Source organism: Caenorhabditis elegans, chromosome X (genome assembly GCF_000002985.6).
Source record: "Caenorhabditis elegans chromosome X".
Classification (NCBI taxonomy): domain Eukaryota; kingdom Metazoa; phylum Nematoda; class Chromadorea; order Rhabditida; family Rhabditidae; genus Caenorhabditis; species Caenorhabditis elegans.
In genome coordinates this window covers 13,639,755-13,663,717 of record NC_003284.9, presented here as the reverse complement: position 1 = coordinate 13,663,717, position 23,963 = coordinate 13,639,755, and the positions used below count along the sequence as shown (strand labels likewise).

Genomic DNA, 23,963 nt, shown 5'->3' with positions numbered 1-23,963 from the left:
GACCAGGTAGATCGTCTGTTCTTGGGTCAACAGCAGATTAACTTGAAACGCACAATTTTCTCGTTTTTAGAGAATAAAACCTTTTTTATTCTGTGACATTTATTGTCATTTAAAAAAACGGTTTTTAAATGTTCGATTATCCAAAAAAAAGGAAATTGAATTTTGAAGCCATTAAAAATGCACTTTTCTGTGTAAATACATGATTTACTTCCCCAATAATTGTTTAGAATATCTTGCAGTTTCTTTGAAAATTATGTGCAAACCTCCTCTATGAGTTTGTTATGCTTCTTATAATCTTCATGAACACTATACGTACATTCGCTTGTAATATTGGGTATTAGAAATATAAAAGTACCAAATTACCGTATCGCAGAATTTAAATTAGTAAGGACATTTTTACTTATTTTTTTTTCCAGTCGTTTTCATGTGCTTCTCAAATTTTTTTTAATGTACTTTCTCGAGGCCAGTATTCTGATTCAGACATTCATTTAACTTTGAGATTTATTGTGTTTTGCATTGCATTACATTTAAATTTAAAAAAAAATCAATTCAATTCAATTATGTCAATAATGTGTACCAGGTAGTAGTTTTATTTAGTGAGTTGTGTATTCTTAATAATTACGCGTCATTACATTCTTGTGTTCCTTTCAACCAAAAAACTTAAAATTTCACTTGTCTCCTGTTTGGTCTCCGGTTGGTTTTTTTCATTCAATTTTTGTTCCAGTTTCAACATTGGCTTATGCAAATCAGTTTATTCTATACAGACATGACAAATGGCAAAAATACAAACATGTACACGAGCGTGAAAACCGAAACCATACTTTAGTAGAATCAATGCATAGATGACCGTTTTCAGTTTCTGTACCAATTTTTTGGTGCGAAATGGATTAACCGTACGATTTTGCTGACTGGGGGATGATTGGGTAGAAGTTTGAAGAATAGATAGACATGGATTGAGGAGATAATTATATTACCGAGTTATAGGTAGATAACACGAATCATGACATTTAAGTAGAGAAATTTACAAAACGGTTTCTATGTTCAAAACCGTATGAAGACTCTCTCTCTGAAACAATTCGAATGAGCATTGAAAAGTCTCAAGATTGAAATAACCGTAATCGAGTTGATGAAATGTGAGAGAAAGTGCTGGTGTGCAGAAAGAAAGAACTAATCAGAAAGATATTCAAAATAAACAGTGAGAGAACAAAAACACACAACTAGCATTCAGTGACGTGCATGTTTCCAGAGATGGTGTAGATAGGCGGAGAAGTGGATGTGCTCGGTGCGGTGGCGTTCGATGAGGTGGGAACCGGCGATGAATGTATTCTCGGCGAAAGCATTGCTTCATGACGGACAGAGCTCTCGTAGCTTGGCGGTAGAACTATTGTTGGAATTGAACCAGGACGGTCCGGAGCGATTCTGGAAAATTTATTACATGAGTGTAAATTAAGTCAAAAAAGGTTAATTTTCTAAGAGTAACATTTGTTTTGAACTTGTAGGTTTTGAGAACGATTTTTGAAAAGATTGGTTATTGAATGGCTTTCACTTTCTTCAACAATTCTTAACTGTTTTTACACTTTCCTGGTTTTGTTACGCTAGCTTTTTCAATTATTGCAAGGGTGTCAGTATGTTTCCAGAATCTTCTTATAACTTCCAACAACTATTTTTTGTTGTTGTGGTTGTGTAATGGAACTCAAACTCAAAAAAGTAAAGTAATTAACAACAAATTTCATGGAAGAATTGACGGTGTTTAAATTTCCTAGTCATCGACGCCAAAAAAAAATCACTTTCCCAATTACATTGTTCATTTTATTTATTTTTTGTACGCAACACGAATATTAAGAAATTCTATATGTCACACACGCAATCACACAGTATTAGCACTTGACAGAAGTATTAGACAACATTTTCCCTACCTGAGCACTCGGCCGCCCGACTTTCCAGACCGTGGCTTGTATGGGGGCACGCTGGAATTGAAAATGGATTAGTTGATGTCAGGGTTATGTGAAGGTATGCTAAGCTATTCGGGTTAATGTGAAGATATATGGCGAGTCTACAACTAACCGATCTCGATTCGAAGTTGTAACAACTGGATTCGGACTAGGCGTGCAACTCATAGAAAGTGCCTCTTCATAAGTTGGTAGCTCTTCTTCTCTTGCTCCGAATACCTGAAAATAATTAGAATTAGAAAAAAAAACTAGATTTTTTGTTGAAATATTAAAAAAAAAGGGCAAAAAACCAACATTAAGCTCGTGTGCCAATGTTGTTATGTATATCGGAAGTACATTATGACGGTCCGCTTCATTTGTCGAAGCTGCTCGGTTGATTGCTGCTGTTAAAAGTGCCTGAAAAAAGTATTTTTATATTTTAGTAACTCAACATCAAAAAATTAGAACATCATGTTTTCATAGTTTTTTGCGTTTTGCTTCAATTCAATTTCAAAAATTAATTTCTGTCAAATTTCAAAAATGTTTGATTAATTTTTCAGCAATACATAAGTATTTCAGAGTGTATAATTTTTTCCCATATTCACACTGTTCCCCTTCTTCTTTCAAACTTTCAACTAAATCAAAAGCATAACAAAAATCTCAAATCTCGCAGTGTGTGTGAAGCCGCTTGCAAGTAGAGCGTGTCGGATAAAAATCCATACCAGTTAGGAAAATATGTGTGTAATCTGACGGTATACACGTGAAAATGATTGTCGTACCTGTCTTCGTCTTTGCCTTTTCAGTTCAATGAATTTACGCGCCGTTTTTCGGACGGCCACACAGAAGGCCACCCAGATTACGACAGAGAGCAGCATGAGCAACACCACCATCACCATCATCAGCATATCTTCCTTCTCATCGTGCCAGTCATGCTGTAAATAATTAATCGATTAAATCAAGTTTATGTAATCAAGTTATTTTCTTATTGAAAATGTATTGTAAATATACATTGAATTTCAGATGTTTGAATAGTTGAAGGATATAAAAACGTTGTAAAAATGTATGAATATTTTGATATACCACAATTGAAATAGTTCAATCTTTCATTATAATAAACATGACGAGTTGGATTAAATTTTAAAAATAAAAACGCTTGAAACTTGTAAAATAACTACATTAAATTTATTTTCAAAAAAAAAAAACTTACCTCATCACTGGATGAGTCGGCCGCCGTCTCCGGCATACTATCTTTATAGAATGGTATAATGGTTGCTGGTTTCCCCTGTAACGAAAAAACAACTATATCGAAAGTTGTTCAAAATATGTAAATTGAGGAACAGGCAAAGAGGATTAAAAAATTCACATTGAAAAACAATACAACAAATATTGGAAATATATATGTCAAGTGCGAATTTAAGACTTATCACCTGACTAGAGAGTTCATATGTTCACTGATAGAGAGTAGAGTATATTTCCCGGTACAGTTTTAGTTCCACATAATATTCCATATCACACTCTAAATGTGCAAAAATGAGAATAAGTTGAACGGATGAGTTTGAAAAAGTCAGAAAGAGGGAGAGGGAGAGAGAAAAATAAAAAAGGGCAAAGAATTGGTTAGGAGGGTGCTATGCCGCAAAAACGAATTTTTATGTCTCTTTTCCTCAGATTTTTGAAAAGATTTAAAAGATTTGAGTATATGGGGTTATCTTCTAAATCTATGAGTGCATTCCCTTTGTTTTATTTGGTGAAAGAACAATTGTCTTCTGGTATAAGTACTTTTTGTTGTGTTGTTGATTCAATGTGAAAGTTTCATTTATCAAATTTTTATCGAATTTCACAATTAAAAAATATTAAATTTAAAAGCAATATTGCACATAATTTTCTTCTTTTTTTACTAGTTTTCAATTTTTCAAAATGTAAAACAACTTTCTTTAATTTAGAAAAGTAACATCGACCTTACAAATTTCGAATTCAAAATAAATTTTTTGACTTTTTTTTTGCGTTTTTTGATCGTAGCAAAATTACCCAAATTCCCGAAATAAAATTTACAAAAAAATCCAATCCCTTTTATGCACTTTCAGTACAAATAATTACCCAGAAAATAGAATGAGCGATTGGAAAAAACTCGAAGCCTTTAAAAAAGGCTCATCGAGAGAAAACAGCAGTCCCAAAATGAAATTTAGTCTCGTGAGGAAGAAGAACATCGGATAGAGCTTGAAGGCTCAGTGAGCTCAGAGGATTCGACCAAGAGTTCTTTTTGTTACAGAAAATGTGCACTAAAATCGATGAGAGGCGTCTAAAACTAATGAATATTCAAGAAGGATATGTCTCATCTTATTCCGAGCTTGAACTATTGTGGAATAGAAACTGGAATTGATTTAATATAGATGGAATCCCAGACTTGAACATTGTTTACAATTTGAAAATAATATCCCGAAATGCTTTTCCTTATCGGAATCTAGCGCCTGCTACACTTGAGCTTATTCTTCTCAAATACGCACATTCATTCGAAGATGTCCCCGGAGATTTTGGAATGCTCAACTCGCTGAGTTGCGGGAGGACGGAGGATGTCCGATGTGAGAAAAGCGGGTGCTCTTTTGTGAGCATAAGAGACAACACATATTTTATCAGCAACGAATTCAAGGAAACCGAGAAAAAAAATGTCAGAAAGAGAAAAAAAAAGAAACAACTAAACGAGGCTGAAAAGGAAGACGGAAGAAAAAGTGACAAGTTTTGTGCTGGAATGGGATTCCGGCGCGGGGAGACCAACAAACAAAGGCAGAAAAAATATGGGATGTTCGTTTCGTCTGATGGGTCTTCAGACTTCAAGAGCAAGAAGAAAAAAAACATTCATAAATTTCAACTTTCACGCCATGCTTTTAATGTTTTCCTGCCAATTTTCAGTCTCATACAGCAGCGACCAGAAAAAAAATTGCCACTTGACAGCGGGGGCACAGACCACCATAATTTTTGGCAGTTTTCGAGAATTTTTCCGGCAATTGAACTAATTACAGTGGATGACCGAAATCAAGGTTTGAAGGTGAGGGAGAAGTGGTTGAAATAATACATATACTCAAGAAAACAAACTTGAAAATGTAAGACTGGTTGTGTTAGGGTTGAACATTTGAGTATGAGTATAGGACTAAGTTCCCCACTGTAAGTTGTGAGGGTTATGTTTGGAATTGATATTTTCCTGTACAAAAAAAAGAAACATAAGTATTATACCAAAAATTTCAGAGCGAGTTTTTTGCCTTCACTGATCGCAAGAGTTCAATTTCTAACAAGGAAAATATTGTTTCGTGATACGTATTCTTGTGCTCACTGCAAAAAAATCATGGACCAGGAAACACTTTTTGGTGGAGCCCTTTTAATTGTTAAACATTGTCACGTGAATAGACAATACCAATTTTAAATAACTATATATTAAAGTGAGTACAAACAATTTTCAAGTGAAATAGCTAATGTGTTGCAAAACATTTAAAAAAATTCCAGGAGTCTCAATCTTTAGGAAAAGAATCTGTGTTTTGAAATTTTCGAATGTTTTCCGTTTTTCTAGAGCACACACTTTAATAAGAAAAACCACCCTATGAACGCATTTGGTAAATCAAGTGTTTAGCATTCGCCTTCAAATCCTCAATTTCCGATTGTTCGGGAAAACGAAAACGAAGTGGCGACACAAAGACTGGTTGATTACTGTCAGGTGTGAAATGAAGAGGGCGCCCCCACTCCTCTCACTTTTCTCTTTTCTCACCCTTGCGTACAATAGATTAACCACTCAATTATGATGGTGCTAACCATCGTCCGCTTTACCGTATAATTATTACAAGTTCATGATGTTGTTGAAGTATTTGTGAAAAATGAAGAGACACGCTTACTTGGAATCATTGAGAGAAAAACAGTAAAAATACTGATTATAATAATAGTAAAAATACGATTTTAAAACATCTTAGCCGCATGAGCTATTGTTTTGAAAACAACCATACACCTCCCCTATCCAAATATTGCCTTTCCAATTGGTTAGGAATGGTGGTCAAATGAAATGGATGCATGTCTGGTTAAATATTCGGAAAAAGGATGATGTCCTCCCTCCCATCCTAGCACATACACTGCCTCGCACAAAGAGCTATTTGTTAAGAACCTTCACACTTCTTTTTTTTCCGGAGGGCACTCTCATCACACATACACATTCTTTTTCCAACGCTTACTTTTACTTTTTCTTAACACATGTGGTGTGGTTGAGTATAAAGGAAAAGTGATATGAAAGAGAGAAAAGTGGAACGATTTGAATTGAAGTTTGGAAATAAAATGGGGAAACGGGCAGAGTTGTGGGAAAATGTATAGTAAAGTGACTGTATAGGTGTTTTCTATAAACATCGCAGAAGAATATTGCATTGGTTTTCAAGAACAATAACATAGACGGAAAAAAGCGACGATTTCCCGAAAAAGGCTAGTTGTATTGTAGAATGAGAAATTGTCTCACAAGAGGACAAGAAATTTGTATAAAATTTTGGCAAAGATTGGTGACGAGTGACAATTTTCGAAATCCTGAAACTCAGTAAGCTTGCCAATTAATTTTTTAACGTCTTTGCAAATTATGCTGTGAATGAGCGTTCAAATAAAATTTTTGTGTGCTGCGTTCAAAAAAGTAGCCATACACTTTTCATTTACGTCTTCTTTAAATGGTAATTTAAACAAAACATAAAGTCGTTCCATTTTTAAGCTGAAAAAATTTGATCTTAGACTACTGAATAACCATTCAAGTGACAAAACTTTCAAATATTGTAGTTATCTGAAAATAAGCTAACTCAAATTGAACCAAAAACGTGCACTCTACAACTTTATAAACCTTACAAAAAACCTTATTCAGATGTAAATTCACCAACGCCAAAATTAAAACAATCATGATCAACACGTTTTTTTAAATAACATATTTCATAATTTGAAAATTATATTATTCCACCTTCCAATTTAAAATCACTTTAAAGAAATTCACACCCCAAAAAATCTGAACGCCATTCATTCAAAAACCAAAACAAAAAAACAAACCGACCACTTTTCGAACCGCCAGTTAATCCAAAAATGCCACAAAGTGAAAAAAAAATCCACTTTTTCATTACAGAAGTGCCATGGTGTATCAAACGAATACAAGAATAAACTTAATTACAACTTCCATGACACTCTCGAAACAACTGTCCTCACCACCGGATACCTTTTCTCTACCTGCTGACCCTTTTGCGGAATAATTAATGTAGTAGAAAGGTCGAGTGGGTTTGAGTTTTGGTGTAAAACTTGGAATAAAACTTTTTTTTAGTTTTTGGAGAAAGTTGCTTCGAAAAATTCGCTACAGTAGCACAAACATTAATGTAATTATTTCTGAGCAGACTTCGAGTTTACTCATCAAACTTCTATTCTAAGACAATAGACAAAAAAACCCCCGTAGAGTGGACGAAAAAGAATATTTTATGACGTTTCTAGCCTTTGGCTCATAACCCCACAAACACATAAACCCGCGGGGGTTGTGGAAAAGAGTAGAATAATACCTATAATTTGGGAAATTGTGTTGCCCAACAAGCAATTTTTGAAAAGGAGTAGCAGTGTGGTGGTGGATTGGGAGGAAGTGAGCATGAACAACAAGTGTTGAAAAGAAATTTTTGAACTGCATCCATGAACCTAAGAATTGCCAACTTTGAAAAAAATATATGACAGGTATCTAAAAAATGTTATCACAGCGAACAATATATGAATGATAAAACGTGTGACCTCAAGTTTGTAATTGTTTGATTTCAACTTCTCATTCGCCGCCCGGTTAGCTCAGTCGGTAGAGCACCAGACTCTTAATCTGGTTGTCGCGGGTTCGAGCCCCGCATTGGGCTTAGTTTTTTTTCTCATTTAAATTTAGGTTGTGACTACTGAGCAAGTTAAACTACATGCTATGGACATTAAAAAATATTGGAGACTAGAGAGTTTAGAAAATCTAGTTCCAACCAGCTTATTAAAAATTGTGAACATTCGTAAGATCACAGTCTTGACTAAACAAGCATATCCTTGCCGCTACCCTTTACTTCTCACACCACCACATCACCCAATTCATTAACAAACGTAGAAATAATTTATGGGTCTTTAGAGTGAGCGGTCACTCCCACTCATTCAGTTTCGTTCAATGCATGAAACAATTACGACACTTTTGACCAGAGAGAAAGGAAGCGATGGGATGTGAGAAACAGAAGATGAATGAATGAATGAATGAGTGAGCAAGAGCAATTGAACTATAGAGAAACCACCCTTCCATTTGCCGCCTAGATAAGCACCCAGGTTAAGCTGTTAGGCATGTCGAAACCAAATGTTTGAATATGAAATGTGTCATCGTCAAGTGGTAGACCAGGAGAAAAATTATTAGGAGGGTGAAACTGGCAACAGAAAACGAGTAGAATTTCTGGTAAAGTAGAATTTCTGGATCAAAAAATCTATGTAGATGTTCTAACAAAAATGCTATAAAGTGTTCAAAATGTGAGCAGTTTTCGAAAAAAATTTATTTTCTATTAATTTTGAGGTTATTGACAATTACCACAACATTAAATTTTTTAATTCCAACTCACCCAGCGTCTAAGCATGTCAGTTGCTCTTTTGAGCCGAATACAGAAGAGTATTGTTTTCCGAAAATTGCAAAACTTTTTGAATCAACTTAGATTACACGTTGTAATTCGACACCAGATTGAATCCATACGGAAGAGCAACGTTTTTTTTTAGAGCGATAGGAGACAAAGTTTTTGTATGGAAATGGAAAATAAACATAGGTGAACTTTGCAACAGATACTCTGATATAAACAGTGGTACAGCATATGAGAGATTATAATTTTTATGGTAGAATTTCTAGATTTTTCTGCAAAATGTGATTGAAAAAACATTAAAGCTAAATGTAAATTTAGAAAAAAGTAGTGTGAGCTTTAGGAGCCAGTATTGCCAAACTGCACAAAATCGAAACATACAAACTTTTATCGGAAAGTCGAGAAGATAAATCAGATTACAAAAGAAATTAAAAAGCGGTAAAGCCAAGTGGTAACACCATTCATTCCCCCTCCCGCCAAGAGTAAAAGCGGTATAACAAGTGGAAAAGAAGCGACTTTTTTCCACGTGAGGTGATCCCTCCCTTCCCCCCCCCCCCCTCCCTGGGCGTCAATCCGGTTGTCTACAATGGCAAGATGATGGCAAAAATTGTGGGTAAACAATGCTCTTCTTGCGTGCGCGGGGTCATGGAACTTGTCTCATGAACTCTAACTTCTGAGCATGAAAACTCCAACTACAAACTACCGCTCTTTTTCTCTGTTTCTGCTTTTGTTTGTATGATGAGTGCTAGTCGGTAACTAATATTGGATTAATACTCTGTCTCTCACTGTTGAACTTTCTGGATACCAAGGGAATGTCAATATGTCATTGGAGCTATATTTGAAGTTCTGCTACCAGTTTTTAGCCAATTTTTTCACGGTTCGAGTGCATTGAATGAGCTCGTTTTAGAAACATTTGAAAAAGTGAACGGCGCGAAAATTGAAATGGAGGATATGAAATTGGAAAAATGTCTGATAGTGAGAAACGATAATTTTAGAAATTATTTATACAGTTAAACCGTTAAGATTAATAAAAAAAAGGACATGTGTTATTGGTTTTTTTTTTTGGTTGAATATCAGTGATTTATAACTGTCAAGTATACACATAGATGATCAGCGATATGGTGCGAGGAAATTAAAGTACCAACTTGAAGAAAACAACTGAAATTTGAAATTTCATAATATTACTTGAGTAAACTATGGATTTTTGATTTGACTATGCAAAGTGCCACCAATGCCACCAATGAAATTTGATCAAATTTGTTAGTGTCTCAAAGCAAATGATGAAAAAACTGTATTTTTAATAGTTAAAAACAATATTCTTCTATGTATCAAAATCTGAAAAATGTGATAGTGCCAAAAAAAACCACACTCGAAAACAAAAGACTTGCCCCCACGCAGGATTGAACTACGGACCTTTGGTTTACAAGACCAACGCTCTACCACTGAGCTATAAGGGCGACGGTCAGGAGCGTATCGCACGCGAGAGAAGACGGTTTTGGTATATTGTGGAGGGCAGGAGAGAAAGGGAGAGGGATTTCGAAATAAATGGTTTTTCAATTTGTAAAACTAGGTATTTACTTTGAGCCAACGTGTCGCTTCTTCTGCTCAAGCTGGCAGGAAGAAGGCATTCTTGTACACTTCTTTAATAAAATTTGCTGTTGATGATTATTGGTGTTTCAAACCTTTTTTAAAATGTTCTAAGAAAGTACTGTACTACTGCAGTTACCACTTGGTCACAGAAGCCAGCTAGCGTGAAAAGTCATAACTAAATAAACATGGAATACAAATCAGAATGCATCATAAAAGAAACATAGGTTATTTTGATATGAAACCCGATTCTCATTTCCAATTCCATGCGTGTGTTTCACTACTTCTAGAATCAAAAAGCAGCGTAAAAAGAAAACAAACGCAAACAAAATATATACTACGCACCTTCACTTCCTCCCCCCCCCCCCCTCTATCTGCCTTCATTTTCTTTTTTCTTCTCAGGTATTACCGCTGCTGCATCGGCTTGTAATACGACCCACATATTGCGCACGCACACGTCTATGTGGCATGAAAAAATACAAATCATGAATGATTGGGATTAGAGAAGCAAGAATAATTGAATACAACCAGACTGATAATGCTTTCTGCTTACAAAACATCCAAAATGAGGTTCTTACTTTTAGCAGGTAAACGAAACATGAAAATGTCCAAAAATGTAGGTTCTAACTGATAGTAAGAAATATAATTAAAAGGGTATCTAACATAGGAAACGGACATTTGAATTTCTGCGATCTCAAAAGTCTTATCAAAAAAGTTTATGTAGCTGAAAGAAACATGATGTCAGATGATTATTGAATAAGATTAGGGCTGGCATTTTTGGCGCCCGTTTTTGGAATTTTGAGCATTTTCCGAAGGTAGTTCTTGACGGCGGCCGACAATTTCCGAGTTTAGCCACTAATTATCAAATTATATGATCAAGCATAGTGAGTGGCCAAACTCGAAAATTGTCGGCCGCCCGAAAAAACTATTTAAAAAAATTTTTTTAAGTGAGTAACAACACTGGGGTACTCCAAAAATTGACAAAATTTCACATAACTTGGACATTTGAGAAAATAAAAAAACTTGAAACTTGCTTAGTGACTTAGTTAGAGATATTTTAAGACCGGAAATGTTATCTAGATTTTCAAAAAAAAAATTAGAAAATATTTTATCAAAGATAACACCGGGAGGAGCTTTAAGTTACAGTTTTTAAAATGTTCGAAATGTTTAAAATAACACAACCAAACAAAGTTCACAAAAAATGTAAAGTTCCAGTGTGAAAAAAGTTCAAAAGTACATCTTGTTGGGAATGATATATATCATTTGTAAACTTGAAAAATTAATGTGAGTTTTTTTTTAATTTACAGACCTTTTAAAATCAAAAAGCAATTCTTGCGCTATTTCGTTTAAAAATACAAAATAGAGACAAATGCCAGTTTTCTGTCGAATCAAAAGCCTGGTCAAGAATCATCACCTTGGAAATCGACACCGATATCTGGTAGACACACGTGTACATGGCACACTTTTTTTTTACATTGTGCACATCTAATTTCTTTCTTGGCAAACCTATCCAATTTCTCTTAGCTGTATGAACACAATAGCACAAAAGGAAAAGCTTCGCGCATTACAAATAGTATCAAAGGAAGAAAAGAAACGTTGAAAAAAAAAACGAGAAAAATCAAGATGGGCAGTGGCAGTCGGAAAAAAAATTAAGAGAAGGATTTGGTAGTAGTACACACTCTCACAGTGTGTTCCATTTTTATTCGTTTAAAATTCAAGACATTTTCAGATAACATCTAGAGAAAATAACAATTTAAATTGCATGTGACCTTAAAATCATTTTCATCCCATCTCGGATAGAGCAAAGTGATTTTGTGTACTGACATTCTTGACTCTGAATAACAATAACATCAAATTGAATTACAAGACAGAAATTACTTCGAAATATTCCTTCCGATTGATTTCGAGACATTTGTCAATTAATTTATTGATATCTTGAATTTTGTTTACAATGTCTTCGAAGTAATTTTGATCAACTCCAGCTTTTTTCTGTAATAAAAACTAGCTTTTTTTAATATTTGAAAAGTGAAGTACCATTTTTGCAATTACTCTGTTAAGACTGACCCTGGTTTTTTTGATGGCAAGCTGAAAATTTCAAAACATGGTTAATTTTACGGGAATTATCAAATCTGGGGAACATTAAAATTCATTCCATCTTGGGGTTTTTGACACTTATTGGTTATTTTATCAGAATCCCATTTGTAACTTTACCTACCTTCTGTTCAATAGTCAATTCCTCATTTTCCTGATTTTGAAGTTCCTAGAAATTACATATCAACAAGAAGTTACAAGGCATATCATATTATACCTCAACTGAACCCTGCAGCTTTTCAGTGAAGAATGGCGGCATTTCGGCACAGACTGCTTATTAAATATGGCTTTCAAAAAATCGATTAAAATTTCTGGGAAACAAAATTTCGGGCAGAAAAAACCATTGAATCGGCCAATGACGGAGAAACGGAGAACAGTTAAATGGCGAGAACGATGAATCTCACAGCTGGAAATGTGTTTTTTTAGTTCCGGTGAAAATAATAATTGAGTGAAAATCGTAAATGGACAGTGCCACAAGCTTGTAAAAAAGTTCACAGCTGTATCCCACCAAATGTGAGCTCGCTACATATATCACAATTGTTATACAAAAATAAATAGTTGAGAATTGAAAAAACTATTGCTGCATTTATACGAAGATGGGTAGATATCGCTTTGTTTGCCATTTTATGGGAAGTAGATAAGGATCTGAAAAGTTTTTTCAGGGAATTTGAACAGTTAATTGAAATTATAAGCAAAGACGTTGAAAAATATTTATTGAAAAACTGTCAAGTTTAGTTTCTCAGAATTTCAATATCAATTTGCAAGCTTTCGATATTTTTCCAGGAGCTGCCAGAAGTTTTTTCTATTTTTTCCAGATATTCCCAAAACTTTCAGAAATCTCCATCGTTTTTAGAAGTTTCTAGGAAATTCTTGAAATTCTCCGATTTTCCCGGAAGATAAAAAAGTGTGTTCAGATTTTATCGGAAATTCATACATTAAAGCAACTTGAAAACTGATACGTCAGGGTACTTATAAATAGGGATCTTAATTTTTTCCCGAACACCGGCATGTTTCATATACATATTATCGAAAAAAATACGATCGCACAAATTTCTCACAATTTATTTTTGATCTACCTGTTGAACTTGACTCCGCCCATTCCTTCGACAAGACAGCCACAACAAAATAACAACGGCAACAAGATTGGGGGCGGGTCAAGTTCAACAGGTAGATCAAACACAAATTATGAGAAACTTGTGCGATCGCATTTTTTCGATAATATCTGTGCAAACTTGGCAACAATGCGAATTCACTGCACAGGAGCACAACGCAGTCACATGGTTTATCTGATAGTAAGTTATCTTCCTTTTTTCTTCAGTTTTTTAATTAGCTGTAACAAATTGTGTCATATTTTCTGATGTTTATACCGTTGAAAAACTTTATTTTTGTATTAATAAACAATTGCATCGAGTATTTTTGAATCGATGTTCTTCTCAAAGCTGTTTATATAGTCCAAGTCTCCAGACTCAATTGATTCTCTTGTCATTATGCACGGCCTCTCTCAATTTCATTTATTTCAAAATTCCTCTTTTTCTCTCACACTCTCTCACGTGAGATTGAAAATTGAATAATATATGTGTTTTTAAATTAAATTCAAAATATTGACGAAGAAACAACTTTGGTATAAATACTGATTTGTTAGGACCGATACCAAATGGTAATTTTCGGACATATTTGATCTCGTAGACAACGGCTCACTATTTCAGTGATCTTTAAAGTAATAAAAAATTCTTCAAAGTTTGGTACAGAGAAACTGAAGTAGTTACATTTGTAGAAACTTACATAACTTATAAACCAACCGTATTCCTATCGTACCCAATTACCGTATTTCCTCTATTAGTCTTGAATGCAAGACTAATTTTCAATTGACCCGTAGGGTGCAAGACTAATAGAGTCCGCATGACTGATTTTCGATTGGTCCGTACGGGTGCAATACTAATAGGGGTGCAAGACTAATAGAGGAAATACGGTATGTTTTTTTGTCGTACACTGATGGAAAACTGATGAGACTTTACCGGCAGGTTCACAACCTGAGTTATTCATTGGTGGCCTCGGTTTCAGTCGGTTGTCGACTGTAAAGACGGGATCCCGTACGGGAAAAACAAAAAGTGACATATGAAAAAGGTATCAGACGGTATTAATCCAGACTTTGTTATTTTTGCTTCTTTGAGTTGATTGTGCAAACGGATAATTTCGAATACCTTCGTGGTATCTCTATCAAAGTTTTTCAAAGCATTGAATCTTTACATAGCTTAAACTATGTATTTTGTGAGAATAGCCAAGTATTATGAACATAGAAAATGTTTCTTGTGTTATCAAGATTATTTTTGTAGTTCAAAGTTTCTTGATAGCTTTTCTGGTTACCGAGTTATATGTTTTCAAAAGCGTTCACATCAACTATTATGCTTGCGGTTGTCCAAAAATTACAATCGCATTGTCTTAAAACTGAAGTTACTCAATCAGTTTTTGATCAAATCAGGTGATTGACATCTTAATCTCTTCCTTAGAGAATTTTGCAACTTTTGGTGAGGTTGAATTTTTGATTATGTCTTGGTGCGTCTCGTAAAATTAAAAAACCCGCCAAAAATTGTCGTTTTTTAACGATTTTTGGAGTTTTCAGGCCTAATTCTTGTTTTGAAGATGCCGACGTCAATTTTCATCAAAAAACCTTCATCAAAAACAGAAAATAATCAGAAAAAAATTATCTACAAAATGGTGGCTTTCAATTTTCAAATTTCTCTTTTCAAGGATCACTAGAGGTCTCGAAAAAATCCATTTTTCGAGGTAGCCTTTTGTTTTTCCGTCTGCCGGCGTCGTGAACATCACTAACCTAGATATTTGCATAAAAATAGATACACTTAGTCTTAATTGACAATATATTAATAAAAAACTTAAAGATTTATCAGCGAATCGCCGGCTTTAATCAGTTTTGTCTGGAAAATCACTAATTTTGAACTTTCACATGTGGGCGTATTCATAGGTGATTTACAATTTTGCCCTTTTTTCATATAATTTCTATGTGTTTGATCAGGCAGTTAGTAAATTTTTATTAGATTTTGTTCACTATCAGCCGTTTCCGGCCTATTTTACCGTTTTCAGTACAAATTCGGCTCAAAAAGCTCACTCTCTCGCCCATGAGAGACGCAGAGAAAGTTCATCACGTCAATTTGATTTATTTTTTGAAATGAAGAGAGGCCGTGATTATGGCGATTTGAAGTAGCTCGTTGAATACCATAACAGCTTTTAAGACTCTTGTCTTTTGAGCATTTTCATCACATTTTTGAAAACTTGTAATGCATCTAGAGTACTTTTCATTAAACTCTGGCCCACTGAAGTCTACCATTGAGCACCCAAATGTGGCAGCCAGTATTTCATTCTGAAAATGAGAAGTAAACTGAAGAAGTTGATTAAAGTTTTCAAATCAACATGCATTTTTTTGGGTTTCTTAGAAACCTCAACAACTTGCCTTATTGAAACAGTCGAGTCCTGGGCTAAGAATTTGTTACCTCTATAAACAATTAAATCCATAAGATACTTTGCAAGTTTGATCTTGTTACATGTTGGCGTTCTAATGCATTTCGAAGCGGCGCGTGTTTCATCGACAAAAATTGAAGAATCTAGCCATTCAGTTGTTAGCGTGCCAACTACGTCTGCAAACTGAGGTATGCTTTTCTGAAAATTCATACAATAAACATAATTACAACGAATGTATAAATTCACTCACATCTCCGAAACATTGCTTGAAGAGTTTGCCGTCATCAACGCATTCTGATGAAGGGTTGCTATTGAAAAATATTTTTTCGACTTGATTTGATAAACCAGGTCCAAAATATGAGGAATCGGCAATAGCGTACGCCAGAATAGTTAAAAACACAACAGAATTGAACATCGTTTAACAATGTGACTTTTTCGAAGGTTCAGGATCATTTTTATAATGGTGTTGACTATGAATTGAGCGAAAACATGATACGATTGTTTTTAGCTTCCAAAATGGAAACTATGGTTTTATTCACTGTGATTCATGTATGTTTTCCTGAATCATTGTATTATATACGTTTACAACACGTTTTGAGCACACTTTTGTTCAAAAACACCAAAAATCAATATCAAGTGCGACCAATACAATGTAGTAAAAGCGCAAGCAAAACTTTAAAATATGAGGCACTTTTATGAACTTTTTATATGAAGATAGCAAATCATTTCTGATAAATTTATTTTGTTTCCAATAAGGCTCCCAGTTGAGTGAGGCGCAAAATGTGAGCCCCACGCCGGCCTCATCTTTAAGTTCTAGACTCTATTGTGTAAAACAAGCACTGGACTATGGTTCCATCATCATGTTCCATTCAAATGCCGCACTTGTTCAGTGCCAGTGTATATACACTTGAAACAATCATGGAGGTAGTGCAATCTCTTGGGGGGGATGGCCTAAAGTAGAATGTAATCATCCGAATAAGTGAGGACTCTTTCAATTTGCCGGTGCTTCGTTGTAATGAGAACGAGTTCGTTATTTGCTTTTCTTTTCGCGAGCGCTAAAAACGGGGGGCTCAAAATGGACAAGGACATCTTCAGTCTCTGCGGCGCCGCCCACAATGAAGCAATTGATGATGGGAGTTGGAGTGCGCAGAGTCCGTTAAAACTCCCCACGGAGCAGTTTTCCGTCGCACCACATTGACCAGTGCTCCCGCAAAAAGGTTTCGTTCGTTGGTGCGACACGTTCCCACCGCGAGGACATGTACTTATGATTTCACCGGTGCTGAGATTAACTGTAAGTTTTTTAGAGTTACGTTTTTGAGGGAATTAGTAGCTTACTTGGCAGTCCAGTAGTTTCTTAGTTTCGAGTTTGTTTTTATTTTCTGTGATAGTTTCTTTTTGATTTATTATTATTATTACTAATTGAGAATCAGACTGCAGTCCCAGAGAGTATGACCAATGCATTAGTGTTGCCTATTACATAATCTTAATTTTTTGCCAGGCACAAATTATTTTTCGAAATAACTTTTCTGAACAAGCAATAGCGAATTTCAAAGTGAAACTCCTGAAATTAAAAGGTTAAACCCCTTAAAATTCACTCAAAATAACTGATCGAAAATATAATGGGATAAGATAATAATAAACATAGTACGGTAACAAATAAGATTGAAGCTTCTTAAGTTTCGAAAACATACTACACGAGTTTTATATTCGTTTCATTTCCAGGCTCTTCACTGTGTGCTCTTTCATTTACTCACAGAAGTCCATAGTAGTGCAGACGAATATCGACTTTTAGCAGATCTACGACACAACTACGATCCATATGAAAGACCTGTGGCGAATGCATCAGAACCTTTAGTTGTTTCTGTGAAAATTTATTTACAACAAATTTTAGATGTTGTAAGAAAAACCTTTCGGTTTCCTAAAAAATTCAAATACTAAATTTCAGGACGAGAAAAATCAAGTTATAACTTTAGTCGCTTGGATTGAGTACCAATGGACAGATTACAAATTGAAGTGGGATCCCAGTGAGTATGGCGGGATAAAAGACATTCGAATACCTGGAAATGCAAATGCTATTTGGAAACCTGATGTGTTACTGTATAATAGGTAAGAAAGTTCTTTGAAACGATTCTTCATCTTCTTCATCTTCTTCAAGATTCTTCAATGATTACAAATAACACTTTTTGATTCACAAGGAACTAAAAAACTATATCTTTAAAAAACGAATGTTTTTGACCTTTAGGCTCTGAAATGCAACAATCAAAGCATGAAATCTTCAGAAAAGTTTCCGGAAAGGGCATGTAGGTTTAGATCATATGCTGATTTCTATTTCCTAATATACTTTTTATGGAACTTTTATGTTTTTTACGGCAAAGTGAAAATACATATAGCCGACATGGATCGGTGTCGGCTGCGTACTTTAACTTTAGTCATTAAACTTTTACTTATAAAAAAAATTTTCGGACTAAAACAATGTAATAGCCTGACGAATTCTATTGTTTTATATATCATTAGGAGTACATTTAATTTATTTTCTAGACAATACAAACTTCAGCGCCGCTCACTAAAATAAACAATATTTTCCAGTGCTGACGAAAATTTCGACTCAACATATCCGGTGAACTACGTTGTGAGCTACACGGGCGATGTGCTCCAGGTGCCCCCGGGAATACTCAAGCTGTCTTGCAAAATTGATATCACCTATTTTCCATTCGACGACCAAATATGTCATCTGAAGGTAAGGAAGGACCTCCAAGTTTTTGAATTGAATTTAAGGAAAAATATACGTTTTGTGATGTATTATTATATTTTTAGTATAATATTTTCTTCCTACGGGAAAGTGAGAGGGAGTATAATCCAAAAAGGCGAGTAAACGTTTTATCGTAAAACTACATCTACTAATCTTGGGTCGAAACTGGGAAAAGAATACTCTTTTTTCTCCACTCCTCTTTCTATTCCACTCAAGAATATCAAACTGCGAAAAGTGATTGTTTACTTCTTAGGAATATAATGAATGAGAACTAGAGGCGGATGGTTCACTAATCTTTTTTCCTTCTTTTGCAGTTTGGCTCCTGGACATATAGTGGAAACTTCATCGACTTGAGAATCAATGGTCCCGAGGGGAAAAACATATCTGATGAAGGAATTGATGTGCAGTATTATGTGCAGAATGGTGAATGGAATTTGTTAGGTATGGAGAAGAAGTTTACATTTGAAATTGAAGAAATAATGACTGAAAAATTTCTAACTGCTGGAAGAAATAAAAATTAGTAACTATTTGAAATACTATATTTCCTCTATTAGTCGTGCATACAAGACTAAATTTTGAATTGATCCGTGGGATTGTAGGAATTGTAGTTCATGTGAATAAGTTTAAATCTAATTCACGCAAAAAATGACAAATTTGGTGACGTATCCACAAAGTATTGGGGATATGGCAAAATACATAAATTTTCAGTGCCATGAAGAATGCTATTACTTGGGCCAAGTATTAACTTTTTGCTGCGTATTAGTTATAGACAGTTTGTGGTAGCAACTTATTTCATGGCTACAAGAGAGATTTGTATATTGCCAACGCGGTCTGCTCACAGTATTTTGAGATTGAAAAGTTGTCTATCTGAAACTTTTTTGCGAATATTGTAAGAAACAAAAATGTCCAATTAATGTAAAATATCAACAAAATAAGAGATCCAAGGTGTAGTCTGCCTACGTGTCATGTAGTATTCTGACAAAACTTTAAATTTCAATTATATGTATTAAATGGGATAACAAATAAATTTACACCAAATACATATCTTCCTTTGCAGCTGTTCCAGCCCGCCATGAAACAAACATTTTCGACGAACAACCATATCCATCTCTCTTTTTCTATCTTATCATCCAGAGAAGAACGTTGTACTACGGTACTTATAAGCATAGTCTCTAAGGTTTCAATAGATAATTTCAGGCTTAAACCTCATCATCCCATCCTTCCTCATATCACTTATGACAGTTTTAGGCTTTACACTACCTCCGGATGCTGGTGAAAAAATTACGTTAGGTACCTGCCTCTATGGGAAAAATTATTATATTATCTAATTGAACTTCCAGAAATCACGATTCTCCTTTCGGTCTGTTTCTTCTTGAGTATGGTAGCAGACATGACACCGCCAACATCAGAAGCTGTACCACTAATTGGTTTGATCATTTTTTCAGGTTATTATTTTCATTCTTAAATTTTTTAGGAGCATTTTTCTCATGCTGTATGTTGGTAGTGTCAGCTTCCGTAGTATTCACAGTTCTAGTCCTCAACCTCCATAATCGTAAGCCAGAAACTCATGAAATGAGCCCATTTGTCAGTTTTCTCATAAAAAACGACCACCTAAAATCAAAAGTTTCAGCTCCGCGAGCTTCTTCTCATTTGGCTTCCATGGTTACTGTTGATGAGACGACCTGGAAAAACAATTTTCAATTGTACACACCTTAAAGCAGAGAAAGCTGAAGAGAAAGCAAAACAGGGCTCTATTAAGAATGGTGTTGGGCCTGGAAAACCGACAGATTCGGTGCATCCATCTGAAGGGCTTTCATTGATGAAGAATATCAAGCTGGGGAGACAGCAGACTATAGATTTTGAATATGGTTAGTTTCGTGAGAGGTGAACATTTTCAATATGGCTCATGCACAAATTCCAAACTGTCAAGTGGTTTTAATTCTGTTTTAGAATAAATAAGTGTTAAAAATGTTAAATTTGGGTTTGAAAAACCAACATTCTTCACTCTCGTTGTATTTATAAAATAGGATTAAGATGGGAAAAGTGATTTTGAACAAAACCTTAAAATGTTTTGATAATTCAAAAAACGTCCGAGATTAAAAATTATCAGAATTAGGGCAATTGTGTAATATCTCAAACTCAAATTTTCTCGGCCTAATCATTAATATTTTTAGACTGATTTGTTACTAATTAATTGGAAACTAATAACTGCGAGATCAAAGTTTAGATGGATTTAAAAAATATATATTTCTCAACCTTTCATCTCTCATTCCGTGACTTTGTACTTCCGATTCCTAATCCACCTCATTTATTTTTTCCTTTCAGAATTCCATGTTCAACATAATCACTTGATGCCAGTCGCTCCTTCGGAAATGACTCCAAGAGTCACCTACTCAAAAGTTATGGCAGAATCATATGTGGAAGACGGTGAGACTCTACAACATCACAAAAACCTTACCCTATAACCTTTTTTAGTTGTCATGACGGAATTGAACAAGTATATGCAGAAGGCGTGTTTGGAGCTTAAGAACATTTCTTCGCAGACCAGAGCAATGAGAAAGAAAATGGAAGAAGATGAAAGGGTATATTAGTTTGAAATCATGAATTTAGTTGTAGCATTTTGCGTTTAGGATGAGCAAGCCGCGAACGACTGGAAGTTTGCTGCGATGGTTGTTGATCGGTGCTGCCTTATTACATTTTCAGTGTTCATTGTAGTTAGCACCTGCGGAATCATGTTCAGTTCTCCACATCTAATTGCTTAGTTCTTCTTTTGTTGGTTCTATGAAAGAAACCAAACAATTTTCCATAATTTAAACTTGGAAAAAGTAACCTTGATCACACGTAATTGTCAATTTTTCCAGCAGGGTGTTTATGCAATTTTTCTTATTTTTTTCAGTTTTTCAAGTTTTCGGGTAAGTTCCCGCAAGTCTTCATATTGAATTTTTTTCAAATAAACAGACAAATAAATTAATGAAAATAAAAATAACCAAACAACAAATTTGAACTGAAAAATAAAACAACTACGTACTAATATAGTTCAAGATCCACCAGATGTGAGATGTTAGTAGGCCTTCGAGTAAGTGAAAACCGATGCCTTGGTGGCCTTGGTTTGAAACATCCACAGCAGACAGTGTCCTGGATGCTCCTTCTGGAAAATGTTATGAAATAAATTGGAAAACGTTTTTTAAAAAACCTGGTAGATCTCCGTCGGAGGTGTACATCGGCTGTAGAGTTTGGAACAATTGAGTACTGAAACAACAATTTTGGAGAATGTATTGAACAATAATGTATGTAGAGTTAAGCGCTTCCAATGTAGCGTTTCAAACAAATCTAAAACTTAAACAGGTGTTTCAAATCTTTGAAAAAAATGTTACCTTCCTTAATTTGGAAAACCTTAGCAATTTTAACTCTGCGATCGCAAATTATTTTTGACCTAATTATCACCGTTTTTGAAAATAAATATGTTTAATTTGTTGCCCTTTTTTGTTGTTTCAGGTAAACTATATGCGAAAAAATAAAAATGGCAAAAACGGAAGAATTCAGCTGAATGTCGTAAAGTTTCTGATCGTTATACATAGATAAGTCTCAGTTGTTGGGTTTTTGAGTTGCTCAGAATTGTAAGATTCACAGGATTCCGGTAGTAGGATCCCGCAAAAAAAAACTCACCATTCGCCTAGGCCGTCCTGGGAGCACTCCAACTGTACTATGTTTTTGGATATTGAAAATCTGTGAGTCCACCAACGAATTTCTGAAGTTTTGGTAACATAGGTATAATTAAAAATACGAAACTTCAACAGCTAAAAATTGTTACCTGGTGAATCTCTCTAAGACTATTGCACTAGGTGGTTCTCGTTGTGCTGCCGTAACTTCATCCGCATTTGATGCCATGAATCTGAAGTAAATATGTTTTTTTCTCAATTTTTCTTACTAGCTACCTACCCTAATACTAATAAATTGACACAAGCGGAGAATACAGCGAGTCCTATCAATATGAACATGATAGTTGCGAATACGTAGAGTGGTTGATCTTGTAGTGCATTTACTTGCTGTAAGGGCACAAGGTCCCCGAACCCAATTGTGGAGACTGGAATGGAATAATTGATTGAAGATTGATAACGGGCAAACTTACAGGTGATCATACAGAAGTAGTAGGCATCAAATATCGACCATTTCTCTATTGTATGAAACATATAGGTTCCTGAAATTGCAGTATGTATTCAGCTTACGACGAGTCAGTTAGGCGTTAGGATCGTTATACTTTTGTATTATGAGTGCTCACCTGATACGATAACCATAAAACCTATTGTCAGTGAAACCATAAGAAGATGTGTAGGTGTGACCTGGAAACAAAATTGTATATTTTATTTATTTCTGAACCTACCTCTTGTAAACATGTAAACCCTTGCTGATGGAGACTGTCTCGAAACTGAACGTTATTAAATTGAACATTCGAACAGGTTTTCTTATATGTTACCTTGTGTAAACTATAGGCTATAAAAGTGTTAACTCTCTCACCAATGGACTGGAACATGATCAGACCCATTGGTACGCCGAATAAGGCAAATATCATACAGAATAATTTTCCCGCATTTGTTGATGGTGCAGAATGACCGTAACCTAAAATCATAATGTTTTGTTTGGGAATGAATTTTAAAAAAAATAAAAAACTAACCAACTGTTGTAATAACTACTGTTGCAAAGTAAAAAGCACCAGCGAATTGCCACTGGTATCCAGCTTGTTGGGGTATGCTTTTGATTGCAATTGCTTCGAATAAATGCAAATCTCTGAAAAATAATTGATTTAAAATTATAGCTATTGATTTTTAAACCTTTCAATGTGTATGGTTCTCAATAGCAGTTTCTTTTGCTTAAACTTGGGTATTATTTTTAAATTATGGTGCAAACAATTTTTTAACATGGTTGAAAGTAAGTACAAAATGCATTTTATCTTAAAGTTTTTTACAATTTTCACGATTTCAGAATCACCTTTCACTAAAGTTGTACTTGTGTTTCAGTCTATCTGTGATCCGTTCGATTTCGTCTCTGACCCAAGTGTCCTTTTCACCTGAAATTGTTAAAGTAAAGATTTGAATTATTTATTCAATTTCTACTATTTTAAAATGTTGTTTTTCTAAAACTTTTAACCTACAAAAAACTGTTAAAAATACATAAACTATTATAGATATTAATGTCATTTGTAACCACAGTTACATTAAGAAAATTGAAACAAATTTAATATGTAATATGTATTTGAAGGTTAATTTCACTTTATTGATTAGAAATATTTAACAATTTTCTAGAACTCACTCTCCAGTTTATCAAAAACCATTGCGCCGAATAGAAGATATGTGAACGTGGATAAAATCAAAAGCAAAGCTCTAGCAGATTTTCCGTCAATTTGATGCATTTTGAAAGACTACTAAAAATCTTGGATCCTAATGTAAATCCAGCTTAAATCTGAAAAAAAAGGAAAGAATCAATTGATCTTGAAACAAAACTTGAGGAAATAAATAGGAGACAAGGGACAAA

At 34.6% G+C, this 23,963-nt stretch overlaps 5 protein-coding genes and 9 non-coding genes across 16 annotated transcripts; 5 read left to right on the top strand and 9 right to left on the bottom strand.

The window, feature by feature from the left end:
• Positions 1–737: 737 nt before the first annotated feature.
• On the bottom strand, positions 738–3,212 carry C04A11.1 (Protein hu-li tai shao). 2 transcript variants are annotated; one of them, NM_077887.5, is made up of 6 exons: positions 3,136–3,212; positions 2,708–2,860; positions 2,244–2,345; positions 2,065–2,168; positions 1,917–1,967; positions 738–1,419 (listed from the first exon to the last, which is right to left on the bottom strand). In NM_077887.5, exons 1-6 carry the CDS (start codon positions 3,169–3,171, stop codon positions 1,218–1,220), a joined length of 648 nt encoding a protein of 215 aa, NP_510288.1. In that variant the 5' UTR covers positions 3,172–3,212; the 3' UTR covers positions 738–1,217. The 2 variants fall into 2 exon arrangements, with proteins under 2 accessions (NP_510288.1, NP_001355465.1); NM_001368537.5 differs by lacking the exon at positions 1,917–1,967 and having other exon boundaries at positions 3,136–3,209.
• Positions 3,213–5,862: 2,650 nt separating this feature from the next.
• On the top strand, positions 5,863–6,067 carry C04A11.6. Its single transcript, NR_072448.1, has one exon. It is a non-coding gene; the product is annotated as an Unclassified non-coding RNA C04A11.6 (non-coding RNA).
• Positions 6,068–7,715: 1,648 nt separating this feature from the next.
• C40C9.9 lies at positions 7,716–7,811 on the bottom strand. Its single transcript, NR_072447.1, has one exon. It is a non-coding gene; the product is annotated as an Unclassified non-coding RNA C40C9.9 (non-coding RNA).
• Positions 7,729–7,801, top strand: C40C9.t2. The gene has a single exon. It is a non-coding gene; the product is annotated as a tRNA-Lys (tRNA).
• A 1,237-nt stretch (positions 7,812–9,048) lies between the features above and the next one.
• C40C9.8 lies at positions 9,049–9,174 on the bottom strand. Its single transcript, NR_072446.1, has one exon. It is a non-coding gene; the product is annotated as an Unclassified non-coding RNA C40C9.8 (non-coding RNA).
• On the top strand, positions 9,100–9,242 carry C40C9.10. Its single transcript, NR_072445.1, has one exon. It is a non-coding gene; the product is annotated as an Unclassified non-coding RNA C40C9.10 (non-coding RNA).
• Positions 9,243–9,901: 659 nt separating this feature from the next.
• On the top strand, positions 9,902–9,993 carry C40C9.6. Its single transcript, NR_072444.1, has one exon. It is a non-coding gene; the product is annotated as an Unclassified non-coding RNA C40C9.6 (non-coding RNA).
• C40C9.t1 lies at positions 9,919–9,990 on the bottom strand. Its single transcript has one exon. It is a non-coding gene; the product is annotated as a tRNA-Thr (tRNA).
• Positions 9,994–11,794: 1,801 nt separating the features above from the next.
• Positions 11,795–12,619, bottom strand: C40C9.4 (uncharacterized protein). Of its 2 annotated transcripts, NM_001368535.3 has the most exons (5): positions 12,429–12,619; positions 12,336–12,380; positions 12,155–12,205; positions 11,999–12,109; positions 11,796–11,954 (listed from the first exon to the last, which is right to left on the bottom strand). In NM_001368535.3, exons 1-5 carry the CDS (start codon positions 12,468–12,470, stop codon positions 11,874–11,876), a joined length of 330 nt encoding a protein of 109 aa, NP_001355468.1. In that variant the 5' UTR covers positions 12,471–12,619; the 3' UTR covers positions 11,796–11,873. The 2 variants fall into 2 exon arrangements, with proteins under 2 accessions (NP_001355469.1, NP_001355468.1); NM_001368536.3 differs by lacking the exon at positions 12,155–12,205 and having other exon boundaries at positions 11,795–11,954.
• A 2,244-nt stretch (positions 12,620–14,863) lies between these two features.
• On the bottom strand, positions 14,864–16,113 carry C40C9.3 (DUF19 domain-containing protein). Its single transcript, NM_001368534.4, has 3 exons — positions 15,936–16,113; positions 15,678–15,883; positions 14,864–15,587 (listed from the first exon to the last, which is right to left on the bottom strand). The coding sequence occupies exons 1-3, from the start codon at positions 16,098–16,100 to the stop codon at positions 15,548–15,550; spliced, it is 411 nt and encodes a 136-aa protein (NP_001355361.1). The 5' UTR covers positions 16,101–16,113; the 3' UTR covers positions 14,864–15,547.
• Positions 16,114–16,819: 706 nt separating this feature from the next.
• Positions 16,820–21,405, top strand: acr-9 (AcetylCholine Receptor). Its single transcript, NM_077884.5, has 13 exons — positions 16,820–16,976; positions 17,408–17,581; positions 17,631–17,791; positions 18,272–18,422; positions 18,749–18,875; positions 19,492–19,587; positions 19,632–19,724; positions 19,775–19,861; positions 19,909–20,018; positions 20,065–20,302; positions 20,760–20,861; positions 20,910–21,016; positions 21,065–21,405. Exons 1-13 carry the CDS (start codon positions 16,950–16,952, stop codon positions 21,194–21,196), a joined length of 1,605 nt encoding a protein of 534 aa, NP_510285.2. The 5' UTR covers positions 16,820–16,949; the 3' UTR covers positions 21,197–21,405.
• C40C9.16 lies at positions 18,497–18,765 on the bottom strand. The gene has a single exon (NR_072443.1). It is a non-coding gene; the product is annotated as an Unclassified non-coding RNA C40C9.16 (non-coding RNA).
• C40C9.15 lies at positions 18,908–19,103 on the bottom strand. Its single transcript, NR_072442.1, has one exon. It is a non-coding gene; the product is annotated as an Unclassified non-coding RNA C40C9.15 (non-coding RNA).
• Positions 21,359–23,841, bottom strand: twk-20 (Two pore potassium channel protein sup-9; the record flags this gene model as incomplete). Its single annotated transcript, NM_077883.2, has 12 exons — positions 21,359–21,582; positions 21,628–21,683; positions 22,101–22,182; positions 22,246–22,326; positions 22,374–22,518; positions 22,564–22,632; positions 22,714–22,774; positions 22,816–22,860; positions 22,909–23,051; positions 23,107–23,219; positions 23,421–23,499; positions 23,742–23,841. 12 exons carry the CDS (start codon positions 23,839–23,841, stop codon positions 21,462–21,464), a joined length of 1,095 nt encoding a protein of 364 aa, NP_510284.1. The 3' UTR covers positions 21,359–21,461.
• Between the last annotated feature and the right edge of the window lie 122 nt (positions 23,842–23,963).

Excerpts from the sequence above, each read along its gene's own strand:
- C04A11.1 (NM_077887.5), bottom strand. The coding sequence starts at position 3,171 with ATGCCGGAGACGGCGGCCGACTCATCCAGTGATGAG. Across the intron at positions 2,346-2,707 it reads AAAGGCAAAGACGAAGACAG|GCACTTTTAACAGCAGCAAT; the intron begins GTACGACAATCA and ends TACTTTTTTCAG. Across the intron at positions 1,968-2,064 it reads ACAACTTCGAATCGAGATCG|CGTGCCCCCATACAAGCCAC; the intron begins GTTAGTTGTAGA and ends TTTCAATTCCAG.
- C40C9.4 (NM_001368535.3), bottom strand. The coding sequence starts at position 12,470 with ATGCCGCCATTCTTCACTGAAAAGCTGCAGGGTTCAGTTGAG. Across the intron at positions 12,381-12,428 it reads AGCTGCAGGGTTCAGTTGAG|GAACTTCAAAATCAGGAAAA; the intron begins GTATAATATGAT and ends TGTAATTTCTAG. Across the intron at positions 12,110-12,154 it reads ACAGAGTAATTGCAAAAATG|AAAAAAGCTGGAGTTGATCA; the intron begins GTACTTCACTTT and ends TTTTTATTACAG.
- C40C9.3 (NM_001368534.4), bottom strand. The coding sequence starts at position 16,100 with ATGTTCAATTCTGTTGTGTTTTTAACTATTCTGGCGTACGCTATTGCC. Across the intron at positions 15,884-15,935 it reads TCAAGCAATGTTTCGGAGAT|AAAAGCATACCTCAGTTTGC; the intron begins GTGAGTGAATTT and ends ATGAATTTTCAG. Across the intron at positions 15,588-15,677 it reads GACTCGACTGTTTCAATAAG|AATGAAATACTGGCTGCCAC; the intron begins GCAAGTTGTTGA and ends TCTCATTTTCAG.
- acr-9 (NM_077884.5), top strand. The coding sequence starts at position 16,950 with ATGATTTCACCGGTGCTGAGATTAACT. Across the intron at positions 17,582-17,630 it reads TACAACAAATTTTAGATGTT|GACGAGAAAAATCAAGTTAT; the intron begins GTAAGAAAAACC and ends ACTAAATTTCAG. Across the intron at positions 20,303-20,759 it reads GACTATAGATTTTGAATATG|AATTCCATGTTCAACATAAT; the intron begins GTTAGTTTCGTG and ends TTTTCCTTTCAG.